The sequence below is a fragment of the Xenopus laevis genome, chromosome 1S, assembly GCF_017654675.1.
Source record: "Xenopus laevis strain J_2021 chromosome 1S, Xenopus_laevis_v10.1, whole genome shotgun sequence".
NCBI lineage: Eukaryota > Metazoa > Chordata > Amphibia > Anura > Pipidae > Xenopus > Xenopus laevis.
Window position 1 is genome coordinate 26,444,844 of NC_054372.1, and position 17,868 is coordinate 26,462,711.

Below are 17,868 nucleotides of genomic sequence, written 5' to 3' on the forward strand. Positions count from 1 at the left end.
CGGCCAGCGGGCAGCATGCCGCCCCCAACTCTCTGCCGCCCTCGGCCTGGGCCTTTGTGGCCTGCCTACAAATCTGTGCCGCAGCAACCCAAGACTAAACTTTGAGTCACTGAACTCAGTCACTGAGTTAACTAAATCCAGGAAGTGCATAGAACATGCACATACATTAAGGGGCCCATTTACTTAGCTTGAGTGAAGGAATAGAGGAAAAAAACTTTGAATTTCGAATGTTTTTTTTGTCTACTTCGACCATCGAATGGGCTATTTCGACCTTCGATTCGAACGATTCGCACTAAAAATTATTCGACTATTCAACCATTCGATAGCCGAAGTACTGTCTCTTTAAAAAATACTTCGACCCCCTAGTTCGCCCCCTAAAACCTACCGAGGTCAATGTTAGCCTATGGGGAAGGTCCCCATAGGCTTCCTAACAATTTTCTGATCAAAGGAATAATCCTTCGATCGATGGATTAAAATCCTTCGAATCGTAGGAATAGCGAAGTCGAAGGATTTCAATTCGGCAGTCGAATATCGAGGGTTAATTAACCATAAGTAAATTTGCCCCTAAGTGTGGCTGATACTCTTGGTCTTTAAAGAGCACTGCTGAGCTAAAGCCTGCCTAGAAGTATAAAACTAAATCCAAAACTGTTAAAATCTCAGAAAATGCTCAAATGAATGTAAACTGTAAAAGTGCTCAACCTACATTTACATCACTTTTTTTGAGTTTAGATTGCCAATAAATGTCAATTTAAAGGGTAAACAGATTAAAAAAAATAAGCAAGACTTCTAAATGGGTCATATTTTTTTCTTTAGCTTATTTACAAAGCTTTAAAGGCTTAACTGTCTGAGGTTGTGCTCTATTGCAATGAAATTTAGTTTACTTTCTAAAGCCCACCTAATCTTACAGTTCCCAGATCGCTCATATCTCAAAAGACATATATACATAATATTTGCGGTGCCACAGGAGAGATGGATACAATAAATCCATACATTCTTGCTTTCACCTTCCCCCATAAACAACACCACAGAACAATTGATCTAGCTATAGCTAAAGCCTTTTATAGTAATAGTAATGTAAGAAAATCCATCCGAGACTTAAAATGAAACATAAATGTTTATCTACACTTTGACTCGCTTTAATTCAATTACATATCATATTACAGACATTTTTAGAGGCTCTAGTCTCTAAAACCTCCTGCTTAATAATCACAATATCTGTATTAGTTTGTGATCAGTCACTCAGAGCAAGCAATTCAGCCGCATATACCTTCAAGGAATTAATAATGCCCGATACTTACGAAGAAGGTTCTGCTGTACGGATTCAGAACGGTACAAATTAGCAGTATTCTTTTTAAAGACGTTCTTCAGCAACTGTGCTCTCTCAGTTAAGCTAAAACAAAACACAAAGACAGTTTTATCCATGTTTACCTATTATAAAAGAAGGAAACCATAAAGAAAACAAAAAAAAAACCATGACAGAAACAATACAAGACATAACAGAAAATAGGGAAAGGGTACGTGATTAAACAATTTACTAAAATTCTGTGTTGATCAACCACCAATCAAAACACCAATGCCTCTTAATGAACCACAGTAGGACATACTAAATATGAATTAGAATATGTGCAAATAATTCAATAGACCATTCTGATATTCACCGATAGGCTGTTCCTCTCATATTTCTACAAACGCAGATACTGAACTTCTAAATTTTATTTTTAATAATTTTTGTTACCTCTAATTTGGTCTTTGTGGAATGGTCGATTCCCTAAATGTCCCCTGGTTTCTTGCTGTTGGTTATCCACTGAGTTGTGGGTCTGGGGCTTGTGCAAGAGGACCACCCTTTCTACATGGTGAATGTATTTTATAGAGCAGTGGTCTCCCGGTAAGCAGCAGGTTGCTCAACAAAACCCCTTGGATGTTGCTCCCAGTGGCCTCAAAGCAGGTGCCTATTTTTGAATTCCTGCCCTGAAGGCAAGTTTAGTTGCATAAAAACCACGTGTACTGCAATACAGAACCTCCTGTAGGCTGCCAGTCTGCATAGGGGCTACCAAATAGCCAATCACAGTCCTTACTTAGCATCTCCAGGGACTTTTTCATACTGGTGTTGCTCCCCAACTTATTTTTTACATTACAATGTAGCTCATGGGTAAAAAAGGTTGGGGATCCCTGTTATAGTGGTTTTCTGAGACCCTCTCCTTTTTGATTCACTTCTGCTATCAACCAATCAGAAATATTTTTTTATTAGTCCACTACAAGTTGTGTCTATTTTTGGCTTCTGTTATTTTTTAGCTCCTGGACACCATCTTCTGCCACTTCGTATTCTTTTGGGGTTCAATGCTGACACAAAGTTTGCAGAAGCATGCACAATTGGGCCAAGTCAGGAAACAGCTTCAACTTTGCATGTTCAAATCTTTGTTGTGCCCCGAAAGAATACGTATTGGTGGAAGATGGTGCCTGGGAGCTCTGCTGCGCTGCATTTTAGGGTCAGATTTTTTCTAGGGGTTGTTTTTTGACTAATGCACAGTGCAGGGAGGGGTGAAAGCAGTTTAGGCGTGCTTTCCGTATGGGTGAGGTTTAGTTCTCCTTTAAAAACAAAAATACATACTGTAACTTTATTGATGGTGATATACAATAATTAGGCAGAGTTTAAATGGTTCAGTTCTATTCAATAGTTTCTTACTGTACTCATTCAAATTTAGAAACATTTTTTAAAAAAAATTCCCTGTATTTTGTTACCTAAACCTGCAGAGAAGTATTATTCTGAAATCTAAATGGTACAGTCACTGATTTGGGATTTATTTTACCAAAGGTCCTTTGGAATGACAACATCCAAGAAATTTCTAGCAAATCATTTACTAGGACGCAAAAATAGTTCAGCACTGGTTATATAAATTAAATACAATAAACATGTTCTATTTGTTCTTCATATAGCAAAGTGATAGGCTATATCACTTAGCTTTAATGGAAGAATAACATAAATGACTTTAAATTAACCCAATTGAAAATAAGGTGCTTCCAAAAAACATAGGACTTCTAAATAATATTTAAATCATCACTAACCGCTAATATTATGATTATTGGAAAATTAGAACAGCGGAAGCATTTCAATTGAAGAGCACCTTTATGAATGTGTTTAGTGTTACAGACATCAGTATTCTGCCATACCTCACTGAAAATAATAAATACAAATAAAAAATAAATTATATATATATATATATATATATATATATATAATATATATATATATATATATATATATATATATATTATATAATATATATATATATATATATATATATATATATATATATATAAACCAATCTTAAAGAACCGCACGACACAGGGCTTATTTGATGCGAAAAAGTGGTAAAAAGTTTATTCCGACGTTTCGGTTCAAATACAAGAACCTTCCTCAGGTGGGGTACCCACGGTTCTTTAAGATTGGTTTGTATGCAGGAAACTTAACCAGCACCCAGGCAGCTGTTCATTATGAATGGTGTGCTCCAGTCCAGGATTCACTATATATATATATATCTCTATCTATCTATCTATCTATCTATCTCTATCCTTACCTTTTCCCATGGACAACAGCACCAGGATCCTGTGATTTGGCTTCAAGTTCATGAACTTCATCAACCAAGGTTTTAAAACATGTTCTTTTGACACTAAAATTTAATTAAAAATATAAAAAAATGTATGTACACACAACAATCCTTCATTCAGTTTATTAAAGTAGTATTTACATGGCATTTTAAAAAAAAAAAAATATTACTGCACTGAGGATTACAGGATACCAAACAGAAATATATTGTAATAGCTACTTTGGTTTTTTTTTTTTTTTTTTAGAGTATGCATCTTCACTAGCAATTTAAATAATAGATTGAAAAGTAGATCTGTTAGTCTTCGTACTTACGCTTTATACAAAATGTCCAACAGCAAAGATGTGATAGGGATAAAGAAAAGACCCATCCAGAAAACTCCAGAGCTGAACATCATATCCGCCTAAAAAAAAAAAAAAGGTACACGACAGTTCTATTAGTCATTCAGTTTTATTCTGCAGTAACTACAGATTAAATAGAAAGTGATTTTGTCAAACCTTCGACATTTAAAAAAACAAATCCACAAGGTATAAGTAAAAATATATGAAATGCCGTCAGAGAGTTTGCCTCTGTATTGTTGGCTGGAATATAAATCCCTATTTTCATACTAATCAGCGCTAAGAATTTACATTTGAAGACTCGGCTGGAATACACGGATTCTGTTATTTGACAGTTTTTAGCTTAGTTGCAGTATTAGAAAGAACATTCATGTTTTTGAGGGAAAGAGAATGGAAGAATACACAACATGTACCCTGGCTAGGGCCCTATTTTATTTTATCTACTCCAAGCCACCCAAGTCCTAAACATACTAAATTGACAATAAATAACGGGTAAAGCTACCTTGTACCCCCATGAAGTTTGTGAAGTGAAGTTTGATTGCACCTTGTGAAATTTTGTAATATTGTGACATTTTATTGCATAACTATTTCCACAATTCTGCTTGTTTTTGTTTCCCATTTTGTTTTCTATTCTGTTCTGACTATTATTTGTGAATAAATAATAAAACAATGAAATAAAGAGTTAAGAAAAAGAAAGAACATTAACATAGTATATAGGGACCTTTATTACCTTTTCTGCTTTATTTATGTTTTTTCTTTTAGTTTCATTAGTTTTATACTTGGGGGCTAGTATTGAAAAACATTCTTTAATTTAAAAAAAAAAAAAAAAAAAAAAAAAAAAATGGAGTTGATAAACTTCTTATTTGGAAACCAGACAAATTCAGCGTAATGAACATCTGAATTCATATTTGAATATGTTTAAAATAGAAAAAAAATTTAATTAAAAAGCAAATGAAAGATAATTAAAAAATAAATAAAAAATACATGATAAAATAAAGGAAATACAATTGCTCTAATGGTACAGAAATAATATTTTGTATAAGAGAAGCATTATAATAAATACAGAATCAATGAAGATTTAACAGTAATTGTGCTAAACACCAGTCAAGCTAAAATTAGGATTTTTCGTCATGTTAAATTACCTTTGCCATTTGCAGAATAGTGTTTTCAAGCTTAAGGCTTTTCCTTAGGCACCTTTGCTTCTAATTCCTGCCAGTATAATGGAGCAGCAGCAATAATGTAGGCCTTAGGATGTTAATGCTAACCATTGTAATGCTAACTATGAATGGAGGGACAACTGGAGCAACCATTCAATCCATCTAGTCTTTGGCTTTGCAAATGAACACGAGTTGGGAGTGGGGAGGATGGAATTTTTTTTTTTCTGCGTCATATCTGAAAGCCTGTCAGATTTCTTTTTTCAATTGCTGAGTTAATCCAAACCTAAAAGATTTAAAGCTGACATTCGCATCTAGGACAGAAGGCCTCTTTGTATATTTTGGATCACGGAGGGGAAAAAGTAAAATCCCACAGAAGCATTTCCTTCCTTTTTTTGTTCAAAAAAGCCATCCCCTCGCTCTGTAGAAACCATTTTGGTTACTAACTTTTCACATTTTTTTTTTCTACAGAGAAGCTGGTCAGCTGGGAAATGGCACACCAATCCCTCTCAGACAATGGCAGAAACAGGAGCAGCCTGTTCTAAAGATGGACGCTGTCTGCCGATGACTGTGGTTTACAAATTGTTCCTAATGTGTGAGATTTGCAGTCCATGCCAAGTTTGCTCTTTCTTATGAAACCAAATGGAATCTGCCACAAAAGTGGACCTCATGGGAATTCATAAGGGCTCAGAAATTAGACTTGAAAAGCCTGGGATAATGAAAGGCTAACAGCCTCTAAGCAGGGGTAGAGGGGGGAAAGAACTAAGCCATTACACTTGGTCCAATGGCTTTTTGTATAAAATAAGATGTGACCAGTAGTGGGGCTGCAGAGCAGTACAACTCTCAATCCAACATGAATGGACTGCGGAGCACAGCTATATCTAGCGACAAGGCATGCTGGAATTCCACATACGTGCTGCTAAATGGTCTGCAACACCTTAGAATAATAAGACTTTACATTTATAGATGAGCTCTAGCCAGTGCACAAAATGTTGTAGATTGCTTTAAAATGTTATCGATCCGTATCCTTGGAAAATCATAAAAAAATGTTTATTTACAGATCATTTCAACCCTTATGGGGGGCCTGTCAACTTTTGCATTGATCATTAAAGGGGAACTATGGCGAAAATGAAACTTTAATATAAGTTCAGCATTCTGAAAAAAGATACTTTCTAAATAAAATCAAATAAAAATTCTGTACCGTTTCTGAAATCAAGTTTATCTTTACCATTCTTCTCTAAGCATCTGTCTCTCTTCATGCAGCAGTTGGGTGTCAGATATTCAATATATCTTACATTTTGCCTAGAAGATGTATTAGAGCTCACTCTATTAAAGTCACCAGGCATCATGTCTCTCTACATGCAGGATTTGTGCAAAAGGCAGTTATTTTGTTAGATTTTTTTGTACTGGAATCAGTTAGTTGAGTGAGCTGAAATACATCTGCTAGGAAAGGAAGACCCCTATAAGATATTTTGGATGCTTATATTAATTTTTCAATTTTGCGATAGTTCCCCTTTAAGATTTTTATTATGTGTTATCACCAGGTCATGCATGTGTGTCTTGTATGTAGTGAATACTTTTTAATTACTCAAACCCAGTGAAGATGCACACACATCTAACTACAATTGCTTATGTCTTTTATAATTTATGGGTATTTACTCGGCTCTGAAGCTCACTATCATAGTCCAGGATTGTTTAAAACATATGCTCATTGCTTAGCTTCAATTTGCCTCTGTTTTATGCATCCCTTAGGAGAGATAGCAGAAAACAGACGGAGCTTTATAAACCTTGATGGCAGGCCTCATTTACTACAATACTAAGCTCCCCGTAGTAACATGTTGAAACATTTTAAAGCGTTATAAATAACTTTTATTCAGTAAAGCAAAAGAAAATAAAATCGCATCGATTACAGAAAAGGAGCAGTGAAAATATGCATGCAACTGGATTCTGATGCTTGATAGCATTGAAGATATCACTTCTGTGTTTCAGGAGGTGAGAGAATGAACAACTCTTCCCTTGCTCACTCTCTGTACCCAGTGCCATGCTATGAAGGCTACAGCATAGAAAGCAAACTTAAAGGGGAACTTTCGTGAAAATGAAAATATAAAAAAAAATATGAAAAATATAAGCTTCAGCATACTGAAATGAGAAACTTTGTAAATACAATTAAAAATTGTGTACCATTTCTGAAATAATCAAGTTCATCTTCACTATTCCTCTCTCTGCATTTGTTTCTCTTCATTCTGCCTTCTTGCAGGAGTTGTGTGTCAGTTAGATCCAATATATCTTATAGGGGGGGCTCCTTTTACCTAGAAGATGTATTAGAGTTCAGTCTATTAAAATCACCAGAAATCCTGTCTCTCTACATGCAGAATTTGTGCAACAGGCAGTGATTTTGTTTGTACTGGAATCAGTTATTTGAGTGAGCTCTAATTCCCCTGCTAGTAAAGGGAGCCCCCCCCCACAAGATATATTGGATCTAACTGGAAATGAATATCCAACTGCTGCAAGAAGACAGAATGAAGAGAAACAGATGCTGAGAGAAGGATAGTGAATTTAAACTTGATTATTTCAGAACGATACAGAATATTTAATTGATTGTATTTAGAAAGTTTCTTACTTCAGTATGAGTAAGCAAATATTACATTTCCATTTTTGCGATGGTTCCCCTTTAATGATAGGTTGAATCAAAAGAAGCCCGTGCATCACAGGAATATTCCTGCCTCCAGCTTTGTTGAGCCCTAGATGGCAACATTTTGGATAGGAAAATTGTCATCTAGGAAACCTTACCAGTATCCTAAAGTTATGCACCCTTACAAACGGTTGAAATCCAGGTACCAAACTAGAGGATTCAGCTCTGTTGATAACACACAAGGTGAACCTGGACAGATATTTGACAAGCTGTAGGCAGGGGGCAGCTTCCGACTGGGCATCTGATTCCTGGGTCTTTACTGACCAGAGCTTGTGCAAAGATATACCCCCTCATTTTTGTTACCTGTCCCGCATGATTACAGACAAAGCTAAAGTGAAACATTTGGGTTTAAAATAAGAGCTGAACATTCAAATATCCATGAAACACATACAATTAAACACTTGTGGTCTCAGTGACAAATGCATTGAAATGTCAAATATTTGGACCTCCTAATTAAATTTATTTTTTAGATGAGCAATAAGAGGTTGTGTAGTAATTCTGGCAAAAATGATGTCCTGGTCCTAATTTGGGGCAAGAGCGTGCCTAAACATTGTAAGGATTATTTCATACAGCATCCAATATACTTAAAGGAGGAACGATCCGAAAATGAAAAATTGAATATAAGCTTCATCATACTGAAATAAGAACCTTTCTAAATACAATCAATTAAATATTCTGCATAGTTTCTGAAATAATCAAGTTTATCTTCACTATCATACAAGGAGGCTCCATTTTTTCAGTGGCCTTTGCACAAATCCTGCATGTAGAGAGACATGATGCTGATTTTAATAGAGTGAGCTCTAATACATCTTCTAGGCAAAAGGAGTCCCCCCCTATGAGATATATTGGATCTAACTGTCAATGAATATCTGACACCCAACTCCTGCATGGAGAGAGAATAAAAAAAATGCTGATAGAGGGATTAAACTGTATTATTTCAGAAACAGCATTGAATTTGTAATTAATTATATTTACAAAACTTCTTAGTTCAGTATGGCAAAGCTTATATTACATTATAATTTTTGCAATTGTTCCCCTTAAAGCGTGTCATACATATGAAGGACATACTTGTCTCTGTATTTATCTAAAAAAGCTCAAAATACATTTATAAAAGGATCTGCACGGACAAGAATGAATTGCTTGTTACAGAAATTTCATTTTTATTCAATTTCACACTTCCCCATTGACTTTAATGCAGTTCTTAAGGGGCAAACAAAGCTATATTTATTGAAGAGCAAACATGGCTATTATTGGTTACATTTGGCTCTCTCTGCATTGAGATTTAACTTCTTTCATTGCTGTGAAAAACTGCAGGTAAACGCCTGCTCAATTATGGTTTCAGCACAGCAATTAACTTTTGCAAAGCAGAAAGCCACTGGCAGAAAGGAAATATGTCAACCTTAAGTAGCTCTGCCATGTTATAATTTATGAGGGAAAAACATAACTGGTTAAGAAACCGTAAATCATGTTTTAAAAGGTCTGTCAAGGTAAGAAGGTAATTAAATGTGTCAAGCAACATTCAGCAGAAACCTGTGTAGAGATAACTTAAAAGGGATCTCCCCCCCCAATAACTGTTTTTTGCATAAAGACAAGAGATAGATTTCTAAACAACTTTTCAGTATAACATTAGTTAAACTTTATGGGGCAGATATATTAAGGGTCGAATGGTAAATTCGAATTAGAAATTTCACTTTTATTTTTTGGTAAAAACTCTCAAATTCCAATGGTCAATTATCCAAACTCAATTCGAATTGTAATTCAAATTTTGATATTTATCAAACCTAGACCCTGGGAATAATTTGAATTCAACTATTCGCCACCTAAAATCTGCCGAGTTCATGTATAAGTCAATGGGAAAGGTCCAGTGACCCATTTGAAGATGTTAATAGCCTTCCTGAAATGCGAGTTTTTTTTCGGAGAAAAAAACTCTATTCAATTTTTTTCCGGGTAGGTAATATTCGTTCCAGTTTTAGACATTGATTTTTTTCTCAAATAACCTCCCAATTGAATTTGGAGTATATTTGAATTTATAAGTGGTGATGGGCGAATGTATTCAGCAGGTGCGGCAAATTTCCACATTTCACCACCGGCGAATAAACTTGCGAAATTTTCACAGACGTCATAAATTTTTATGCTGGCTACAATTATAATGCCGGCGACAATTTCGACGCCTGCTACAATTAAAGCACCCCCATTGACTTTAATGCAGTTGGACATAATAGGAGCTTGTGAAATTGTCGCCTGTGAATTGACGTTGGCATCAAAATTTGCATTTTGCGAAATTTGGGCCGTTTTGCGGGAAATTCACAAATTTTCTGGTGAAGAGAAATGGGACAAATTCGGCCATCACATAGGGTCGAATATCGAGGGTTAAATAACCCTCGATATTCGACTGCCGAATGTAAATCCTTCGACTTCGAATATCAAAGTCGAAGGATTTAGCGCTATTCCTACGATCGAAGGAATAATCGTTCGATCGAATGATTAAATCCTTCGAATCGAACAATTCGAAGGGTTTTAATCCATCGATTGAAGGATTTTCCTTCGATCAGAAAATGCTTAGGAAGCCTATGGGGACCTTCCCCATAGGCTAACATTGGCCTCGGTAGGTTTTAGGTGGCGAACTAGGGTGTCGAAGTATTTCGAAGAGACAGTACTTCGACTATCGAATGGTCGAATAGTCAAACGATTTTTAGTTCGAATCGTTCGATCCAAAGTCGTAGTCGAAGGTCGAAGAAGCCATATTCGACCATTCGAAATTCAAAGTATTTTTTCTTCTATTCCTTCACTCGAGCTTAGTAAATGGGCCCCAAAGTTATTTTTGTTTAATAAAAAATGTTTTCTGCACTCTTACTCTCATTCTGCTACAGTGTTCCAAGAGTGAAAACCACAGAACAGAAACTGATATTGGTTTCCATTGAAATAATCTTAACAAATAACTTTAAAATCATTTAAAAGTATTCTAAATGAAAAATGGAATCAGTTGCTTACTCTCTTTGATTATAAAAACAAACAAACATAAAACACCCCATGACATATACGACGTATATCAAAATCTGCATGGCCAGTCATTGTGTGAGAAAGGAGCACACTTAGGACTTGCCAGAATTCTGCCAAAGATACATTTATTAATATTTAGAAAAATCCATACCTCTCCTGACATGTCAGGTGCCAAGGGAATTGCAGGCCACAATGAAGAATAGACTCCAAAGAAAACAATCCACAGAAGAATGCTTCCCCAGATAGCTATATGGCTGAACTGTTGGCACAGAAACGGGCAATTAGGGCAAATAAAACTCTGCTCAGAAAATGAATTACAGGTTACAGGTATAGCATTTAGGAATTAAAACAAATTCAACAATTCAGCTGTTATACTATGGCAAAATCCATTATTCTTCCTTATAAAGAAAATGCATAGCATTCTTCACAAAGTTCTATTACAGTAGCTTAAGAGCAAGTTAGTTGTCTCTCTCGCAGTATTACTTATTTATACAATTAGTGGCAACAATATTTAAAGGGGTTTTTAACCTTCCAACACCTTTTTCAGTTCAGTTGGTTTCAGATAGATCACCAGAAATAAATACTTTTTCCAATTACTTTATATTTTCTATGTGTGATCATTTTTTCTAATATTCAAGCGTAAGTCATATTTTTCACCTTCTAAAGCAGCTTTGGGAAAGGGGGTCGCCGACCCTCTAAACGGTTCTAAATTGAAACATTTAGTTGATACATTTCCGAGCTCTGTCCCTGCAGAGCTGAATCCCTGAGCTTCATTACAGGCAGCTGTTAGAATTGATACAATAGTTGCTAATGCTCCAGATATGCTGCTGAGAAATGTATCAACTAATTGTATCAACTAAATGCTACAAAATTGTAACTGGATCACTGAGCTGCCAGACTCAAACACCAGAGACACAAACCTTAAAATTTAAACTTCGGTTTTGGAAAAACAGTAAAAAAATAAAAAGCAATTGGAAAAAGTCTTTATTTCTGGTGAACAATCTAAAAACAACTCAATTGAAAAAGTATTTGAAAGGTGAACAAGCCCTTATTTAGAGCTTGATGGGGTACTTTATGGCTAAAAATAAAACCACTAAGCATACTTTACTAGGCTCCAAATGCTGCAGCAACCAAAGTAAAGGTCTTCCCTAAAAGCCATCGGCTACTGTGCATCAGACAGGGCCACTTTGGGCTACACAGTCATATGTTAAGCCATGACATCAGTCCACATACCCCAGGGTAGTGCATATATGCTGTCTTTTGGGAAGTCCTAAACCTTCCTATGTATTTAATAAGCCTCAAAACACATTGCATCTTGGTTACAAGCCTAGTTTGAAGGACAAATTAGCTTTAGAATGATGAGGAGGATCCAGAAACCACTGTGTTAAAGGAGAACTAAAGCTTAACTAAAGAAGTAGGCTAGAAATGTTGTACATTATGTTTTGTGCTTCTGTACTAGCCCAAGGCAACCACAGCCCTTTAGCAGTAAAGATCTGTGTATCCAAAGATGCCCCAGTAGCTCCCCATCTTCTTTTCTGCTGATTCACTGCACATGCTCTGTGCTGCTGTCACTTACTGAGTTTAGGGATCCACTCACAATATTCAGTACACATAGAATAGAAATGTCACAATATAAGGCTGATTAGTAATTAATACAGATAATTACTACATGGCAGCACAGAAACCAGTGCAATTAGCATCAGCATTCAATAATCAGCCCTGTAGCATCAGCTTATATTACAGACAAACCTCATTTCTGCTTGATAATTTTCCTACAACCCCTAAGCTTAGCTTCTCAACAGCTGCTCAGAGCCCACTGAGCATGTGAGTGTCACAGACACTTTCCAAGATGGTGACCCCCTGTGACAAGTTTGAAGTCCTGGATCATTGCTGCTATTGACAAGCGGAAACTTTAGGCTGGTGCAATAAATCCACTATATAAAATATGGCATTTTTAACCATATTAATTTTTAGGGCTTAGTTCTCCTTTAATACATGCTTTGGAGAGGCATAAATCTGCTACAGTGTTGCACGCTCACCCTCTCCAGTTCACCACAGATTGTAAGGAATGTGTATACAGCCTCATAGATTTTCTTGAAAACATGGGAAACATCTGACCCTCTGTCACTTAAATGGTGCCACATACTCAAAAGCCAATTTATTATATGAAAGGGATAATATAAACGGACTGCAAATTGTATTGTTTAGGATAGTGGATGATTGCAGCTTCAACAAACTCCCCAATTTATAAATTCCTCCATAAAGCAGTAACAGGACACACGCAAAAGGTCAAGAAAGGCACCAGGTTCAAATTCCTGATGTTGGGAAGAAATACCGAGAGCATTTTAAAAGTCATTATTAAATGACACCGGGCTTGATCCTGTATGGAAATAACTAAACTGCCTATTAAAAAGGCCCCACATTCCTGAAAATGATGTGGCAGTGGGATGTTCAGTGGCATACAGACTACTTTATAATGACGATACTGCAGATTTTATTAATGGCTGATAAAGGAAGAACAGCCAGTATCCCACTTCAAATAGGTTCATTTTTTTGTGGAACTGTGGATTGCAACTTATAGTTAGGATTCTAGAGCTTAAAGGGGTTGTTCATCTTTGAGTTCACTTTTAGTATGATATGAGACATCTGAGACAATCTGCAATTGGTTTTCATTTTTTTATTATTTGTGGTTTTTGAATTATTTAGCTTTTTCCAAATTACCCTACCAACCATGCACTCATTTGAATTTGAAAGTTGTATAGTCAGATGAAGGCGGCAAATAAACGATAAAAAAATAATGATGACCAATTGAAACGTTGCTTGGAATTGGCTGATGAAAAGTGAACCACCACTTTAAGGGGCAGATATATCAAGGGTCGAATTGAAAAGAAGTCGAATTTTTGTTATGGTCAAAACTGTCAAATTCGACTAGAGAGTTATTCAAATTTGATTTGAGTTTTTAAAAAATTCGGATTCGAATTTCGAGATTTATCATACCTTTAAGAATTCAAATTCGACTATTTGCCACATAAAATCTGCAGACTTGCTGTATAAAGGTGGCCATACACAGAGAGGCATATTTATCAAGGGTCGAATTTTGAATTGAAAAAACGTCGAAATTCGAATTCAAAAAGAGCAACCAAAATTAAGTCGAAGTTTTTTTTTGGATCGAATAGGTCTGCTTTTGATCGAATAGGTCCGTATTCGGCCAAATTCGAATTGCACAAATCAAATTAATAGCGCACTCGATCAAATTCAATTTGACTTTTTTCCCAAAAAAAATTAGATTTTTTTCAAAGTCCACCAATTGACTCCAAATAGGTTCTAGGAGGTCCCCCATAGGCAAAAACAGCAATTAGGCAGGTTTTGGATGGCAAATGGTCAAAGTCGAATTTTTAAAGAGACAGTACATGATAAATTTTGATTTTCGAATTTGTCAAATTCAAATCGAATTTGGAATATTCCCTAGTCGAAATACACCAAAAATAGCTCTAAATTTAAAATTTTTTCATTCAAAAATTCACCTCGACCCTTGATAAAACTGCCCTATAGAGATCCGTTCATTTGGCAAACCGCCAAACGAGTGGATCTTTCGCCCTTCCCATAATGAAGGGTAAACAGACGGTCGGATTGCGGGACCGCATGAACGAACAGATGCGGTCTGTGATCAGACGGGATTTTTAGTCCCTCTGATCGACATCTGCCCGACTTTCAGCCAGATATCGATCGGGGTAGCTCATCAGAGGGCCAATAAGCTGTTGACTCGCTCTGTCGGAAGCTTTTATCAGCCCATGTATGGCCACCTTAAGTCAATGGGAAACATCCAGGGATCAATTTGGAGTTGTTTGCAGCCTTCCTGACATTCACGTTTTTTTCTGAGAAAAAAAACTTGAATCGAGTTTTTTAAATTGGAATCTAATTCGATTCGAATTTTCAGGTCGATTTAATTCACTTGAGTTTTTAAATTAAATTTCGATTGGTCGAATTTGAATTTATAGGAGTTTAGGGTAGTTTTTAAAAACTCACATGAATTCGAAATTCAACTTTGCCTTATAAAAAGGTTACTCTCCCATCTTATGAAAAAGTCTTCAAATATGATGGACAAATCAAATGCTAAGTTCTACTTACCATTGTCCAGTGTGATGTTTCCAATCCAGCTTTCAAACACACAGTTATCACCACAAACTAGAAAATAAATGAAAATGCCGTTACTGACTGAAGAGTAGGCATAATTGTGTTTATGTGTTTCTAGGTAATTAACGTTTAATATAATTAAAAAAAAAAACCTGGTTATTGTAGTAACAGGGGAAGAATAAGACACATTACGAATACATATACACATCATTGCCGAGGACAAAGTGATATTTTTAACAGCATTTAATTAATTTGCGTCTACGGAGTATGCAAGCCGCTAGTACAACAGATTTTAGATTGAGGATAAAAGGGAAATATTGTGACAAGTGAGGGGCAGCTGAAAAAAAACAGGACACCGCCAAAGGCATTAAGGTTAAACTTTGTCTAACCAGCCTTTTAACCTTTGCCTAAATGGCACATAATGATAGGTGGAGACGATGCTTTGCTGAGTGTAGAACTTTAACTACTTGCATAACGGACTTCCAGCACGCTCGATTAATCCCCCCCCTCTAATTGTGTTGAAGGGGTCGTTAAGCAGTTATGCATTTAGAACATTTAGCAACAACTTAACGGAAAACTCCAATCAAGCTCCGATATTTCTTTTTTTTCCCCCCTGCTCTCATTATGTTGCGATTCAAAGTGAATAAATTGAAACCACATTCCAGCAGGTTCCTTACTCAACAGACTGTGTGGGAAAATAATCGATGAAACTTCATGCACAATACTTGAAAAACAAAACATCTCAAAATCCTATTTCCTCTACATTTAATTTCCATTGCAGATATTGTATACAATTAGCTTTCTTAGAGACGGAGCTACACGGGATTAAACTAGTAAATGCCTTGTCTAAAAATCGTACAACTCTAAAGAGAAGATATGACTGTCTGATTTCAAAATTTATTGTGCAACAAAGTATTCATTGGACGGAATTTATTTATGAGTGTTTAGTATCATCTCGACCTTGATACAAAGTTCCTCTAATCAACATATTGGCTAAATTAACTTTGTGGGAGGAAAAACAAATGATTGTTTTTTGTTTTTTTGCCAAACCTCTGAACGTCCTGCTGTACATTTTCTTTTCATCTGGCCGCTTCTTAATTATTAACAAAAAAGGTAACACCCCTTATTTATAATTCTCTTTGAATACATCCTGTATATTACTACACATCACATGGTATAGGTAAAAAAAAGTGTAAGTAAAATACATACCTAGATATAGGTCAATTCATAAAGTGGCTCAGGGGTGTCTTAAATTTAATTACAGCCAGTCACTTACTGCAAGGAGTTTGTTCTCCCTGTGTTTGTTTGGGTTTCCTGGGGGTACTCTGCTTTCCTCCCACACTCCAAAAAACATACAGGCAGGTTAATTGTACGGAGACCCTACTGTGTGTAAATGTGATATAGACCTTAGATTGTAAGCTCCACGGAAGCAGGGACTATGTAAAATACCATCAAGTTCAACCCCTCCAAATGAAACCCAGTGTCCATACATACACTGACCCCTCAATACCTTGACTTAAATTATATATACTCATACACTAACCATAGAGTTTACTATCACAATAGCCTTGGATATTATGCTTGTCCAAGAAATCTCCACGCTTAAAGGCATTAACTGAATCAGCCATCACAACATCAGCCGGCAGTGCATTCCACAACCTCACTACCACCTACGTTGCTTCCAATGAAAGTTCTTTTCTTCTAGTCTAAAGGGGTGGCCTCTGGTACGGTGATCCACTTTATGGGTAAAAAGGTCCCCTGCTATTTGTCTATAATGTCCTCTAATGTACTTGTAAAGTGTAATCATGTCCCCTCGCAAGCGCCTTTTTTCCAGAGAAAACAACCCCAACCTTGACAGTCTACCCTCATAATTTAAATCTTCCATCCCTCTAACCAATTTAGTTGCACTTAGTCTCTGCACTCTCTCCAGCTCATTTATATCCCTCTTAAGGACTGGAGTCCAAAACTGCACTGCATACTCCAGATGAGGCCTCACCAGGGACCTATAAAGAGGCATAATTATGTTTTCATCCCTTGAGTGAATGCCCTTTTTTATGTAACTTAATTTGGTTTAGTGGCCACAGAATGACACTGCCCAGAATTAGACAACTTGTTATCCACAAAAACACTAGGTCCTTCTCATTTAAGGAAACTCCAAACACACTGCCATTTAGTCTATAACTTGCAATTTCTATTATTTTTTATTAAAAGGTGCATAAAGTGCATAACCTGCATTTAGCAACATTGAATCTCATTTTCCAGTTTGCTGCCCAGTTTTCCAATTTAGTCAAATCACTCTGCAACGTGGCAGCATCCAGCATGGAACCTATAGTTCTGCACAATTTCTTATCATCAGCAAAAATATAAACAGTACTTTCAATGCCCACTTTCAGGTCTTTAATAAAGAAGTTGAAAAGCAAAGGACCTAGTACAGAGCCCTGCGGTACTCCACTAACAACACTGATCCAATTAGAAAATGTTCCATTTACCACCACTCTTTGAATTATCTTTTAGCCAGTTCTCTATCCAGGTACAAATACTATGTTCCAGACCAACATTCCTTAATTTAACCAGTAACCTTCTGTGTGGCACTGTATAAAATGCTTTAGCAAAGTCTAAGTAGATCACATCCACTGCCATCCAGAATTGAGGTCCCTGCTCACCTTCTCATAAAAAGAAATTAGTTTAGTCTGGCAAGATCTATTATGCATAAAATCATGCTGGCACGAACTCACAGTATTATTATTTGCTATAAAGTCAAGTATTTTATCACTTAATAATGAGGAAGCCCATTTGGTGAAAAGCGCATTGGGGTTAGACGAGAATCCTTGCAACATGTGTGTGCCTTGAGATCCCCCTTTTAGATTATTCAATTGTTGTTATGATGTACTATTGTGTATCATTAGTGTTTTATAAATAAGAACTGATTTTTGGATAAGTTACATATG

General features: G+C 36.2%; 1 protein-coding gene across 6 annotated transcripts in view; it reads right to left on the minus strand.

The window, feature by feature from the left end:
* Positions 1 to 17,868, minus strand: part of atp8a1.S (ATPase, aminophospholipid transporter (APLT), class I, type 8A, member 1 S homeolog) — a 149,914-nt gene that overhangs the window by 3,987 nt on the left and 128,059 nt on the right. For all 6 annotated transcript variants that reach the window (XM_018243125.2, XM_041579450.1, XM_018243124.2 and 3 more), the window contains 5 exons: positions 14,915 to 14,971; positions 10,938 to 11,045; positions 3,917 to 4,005; positions 3,576 to 3,668; positions 1,299 to 1,390 (listed from right to left, as the gene is read on the minus strand). In XM_018243125.2, coding sequence (XP_018098614.1) covers positions 1,299 to 1,390; positions 3,576 to 3,668; positions 3,917 to 4,005; positions 10,938 to 11,045; positions 14,915 to 14,971 — 439 coding nt within the window. The remainder of the gene's footprint in view (positions 1 to 1,298; positions 1,391 to 3,575; positions 3,669 to 3,916; positions 4,006 to 10,937; positions 11,046 to 14,914; positions 14,972 to 17,868) is intronic.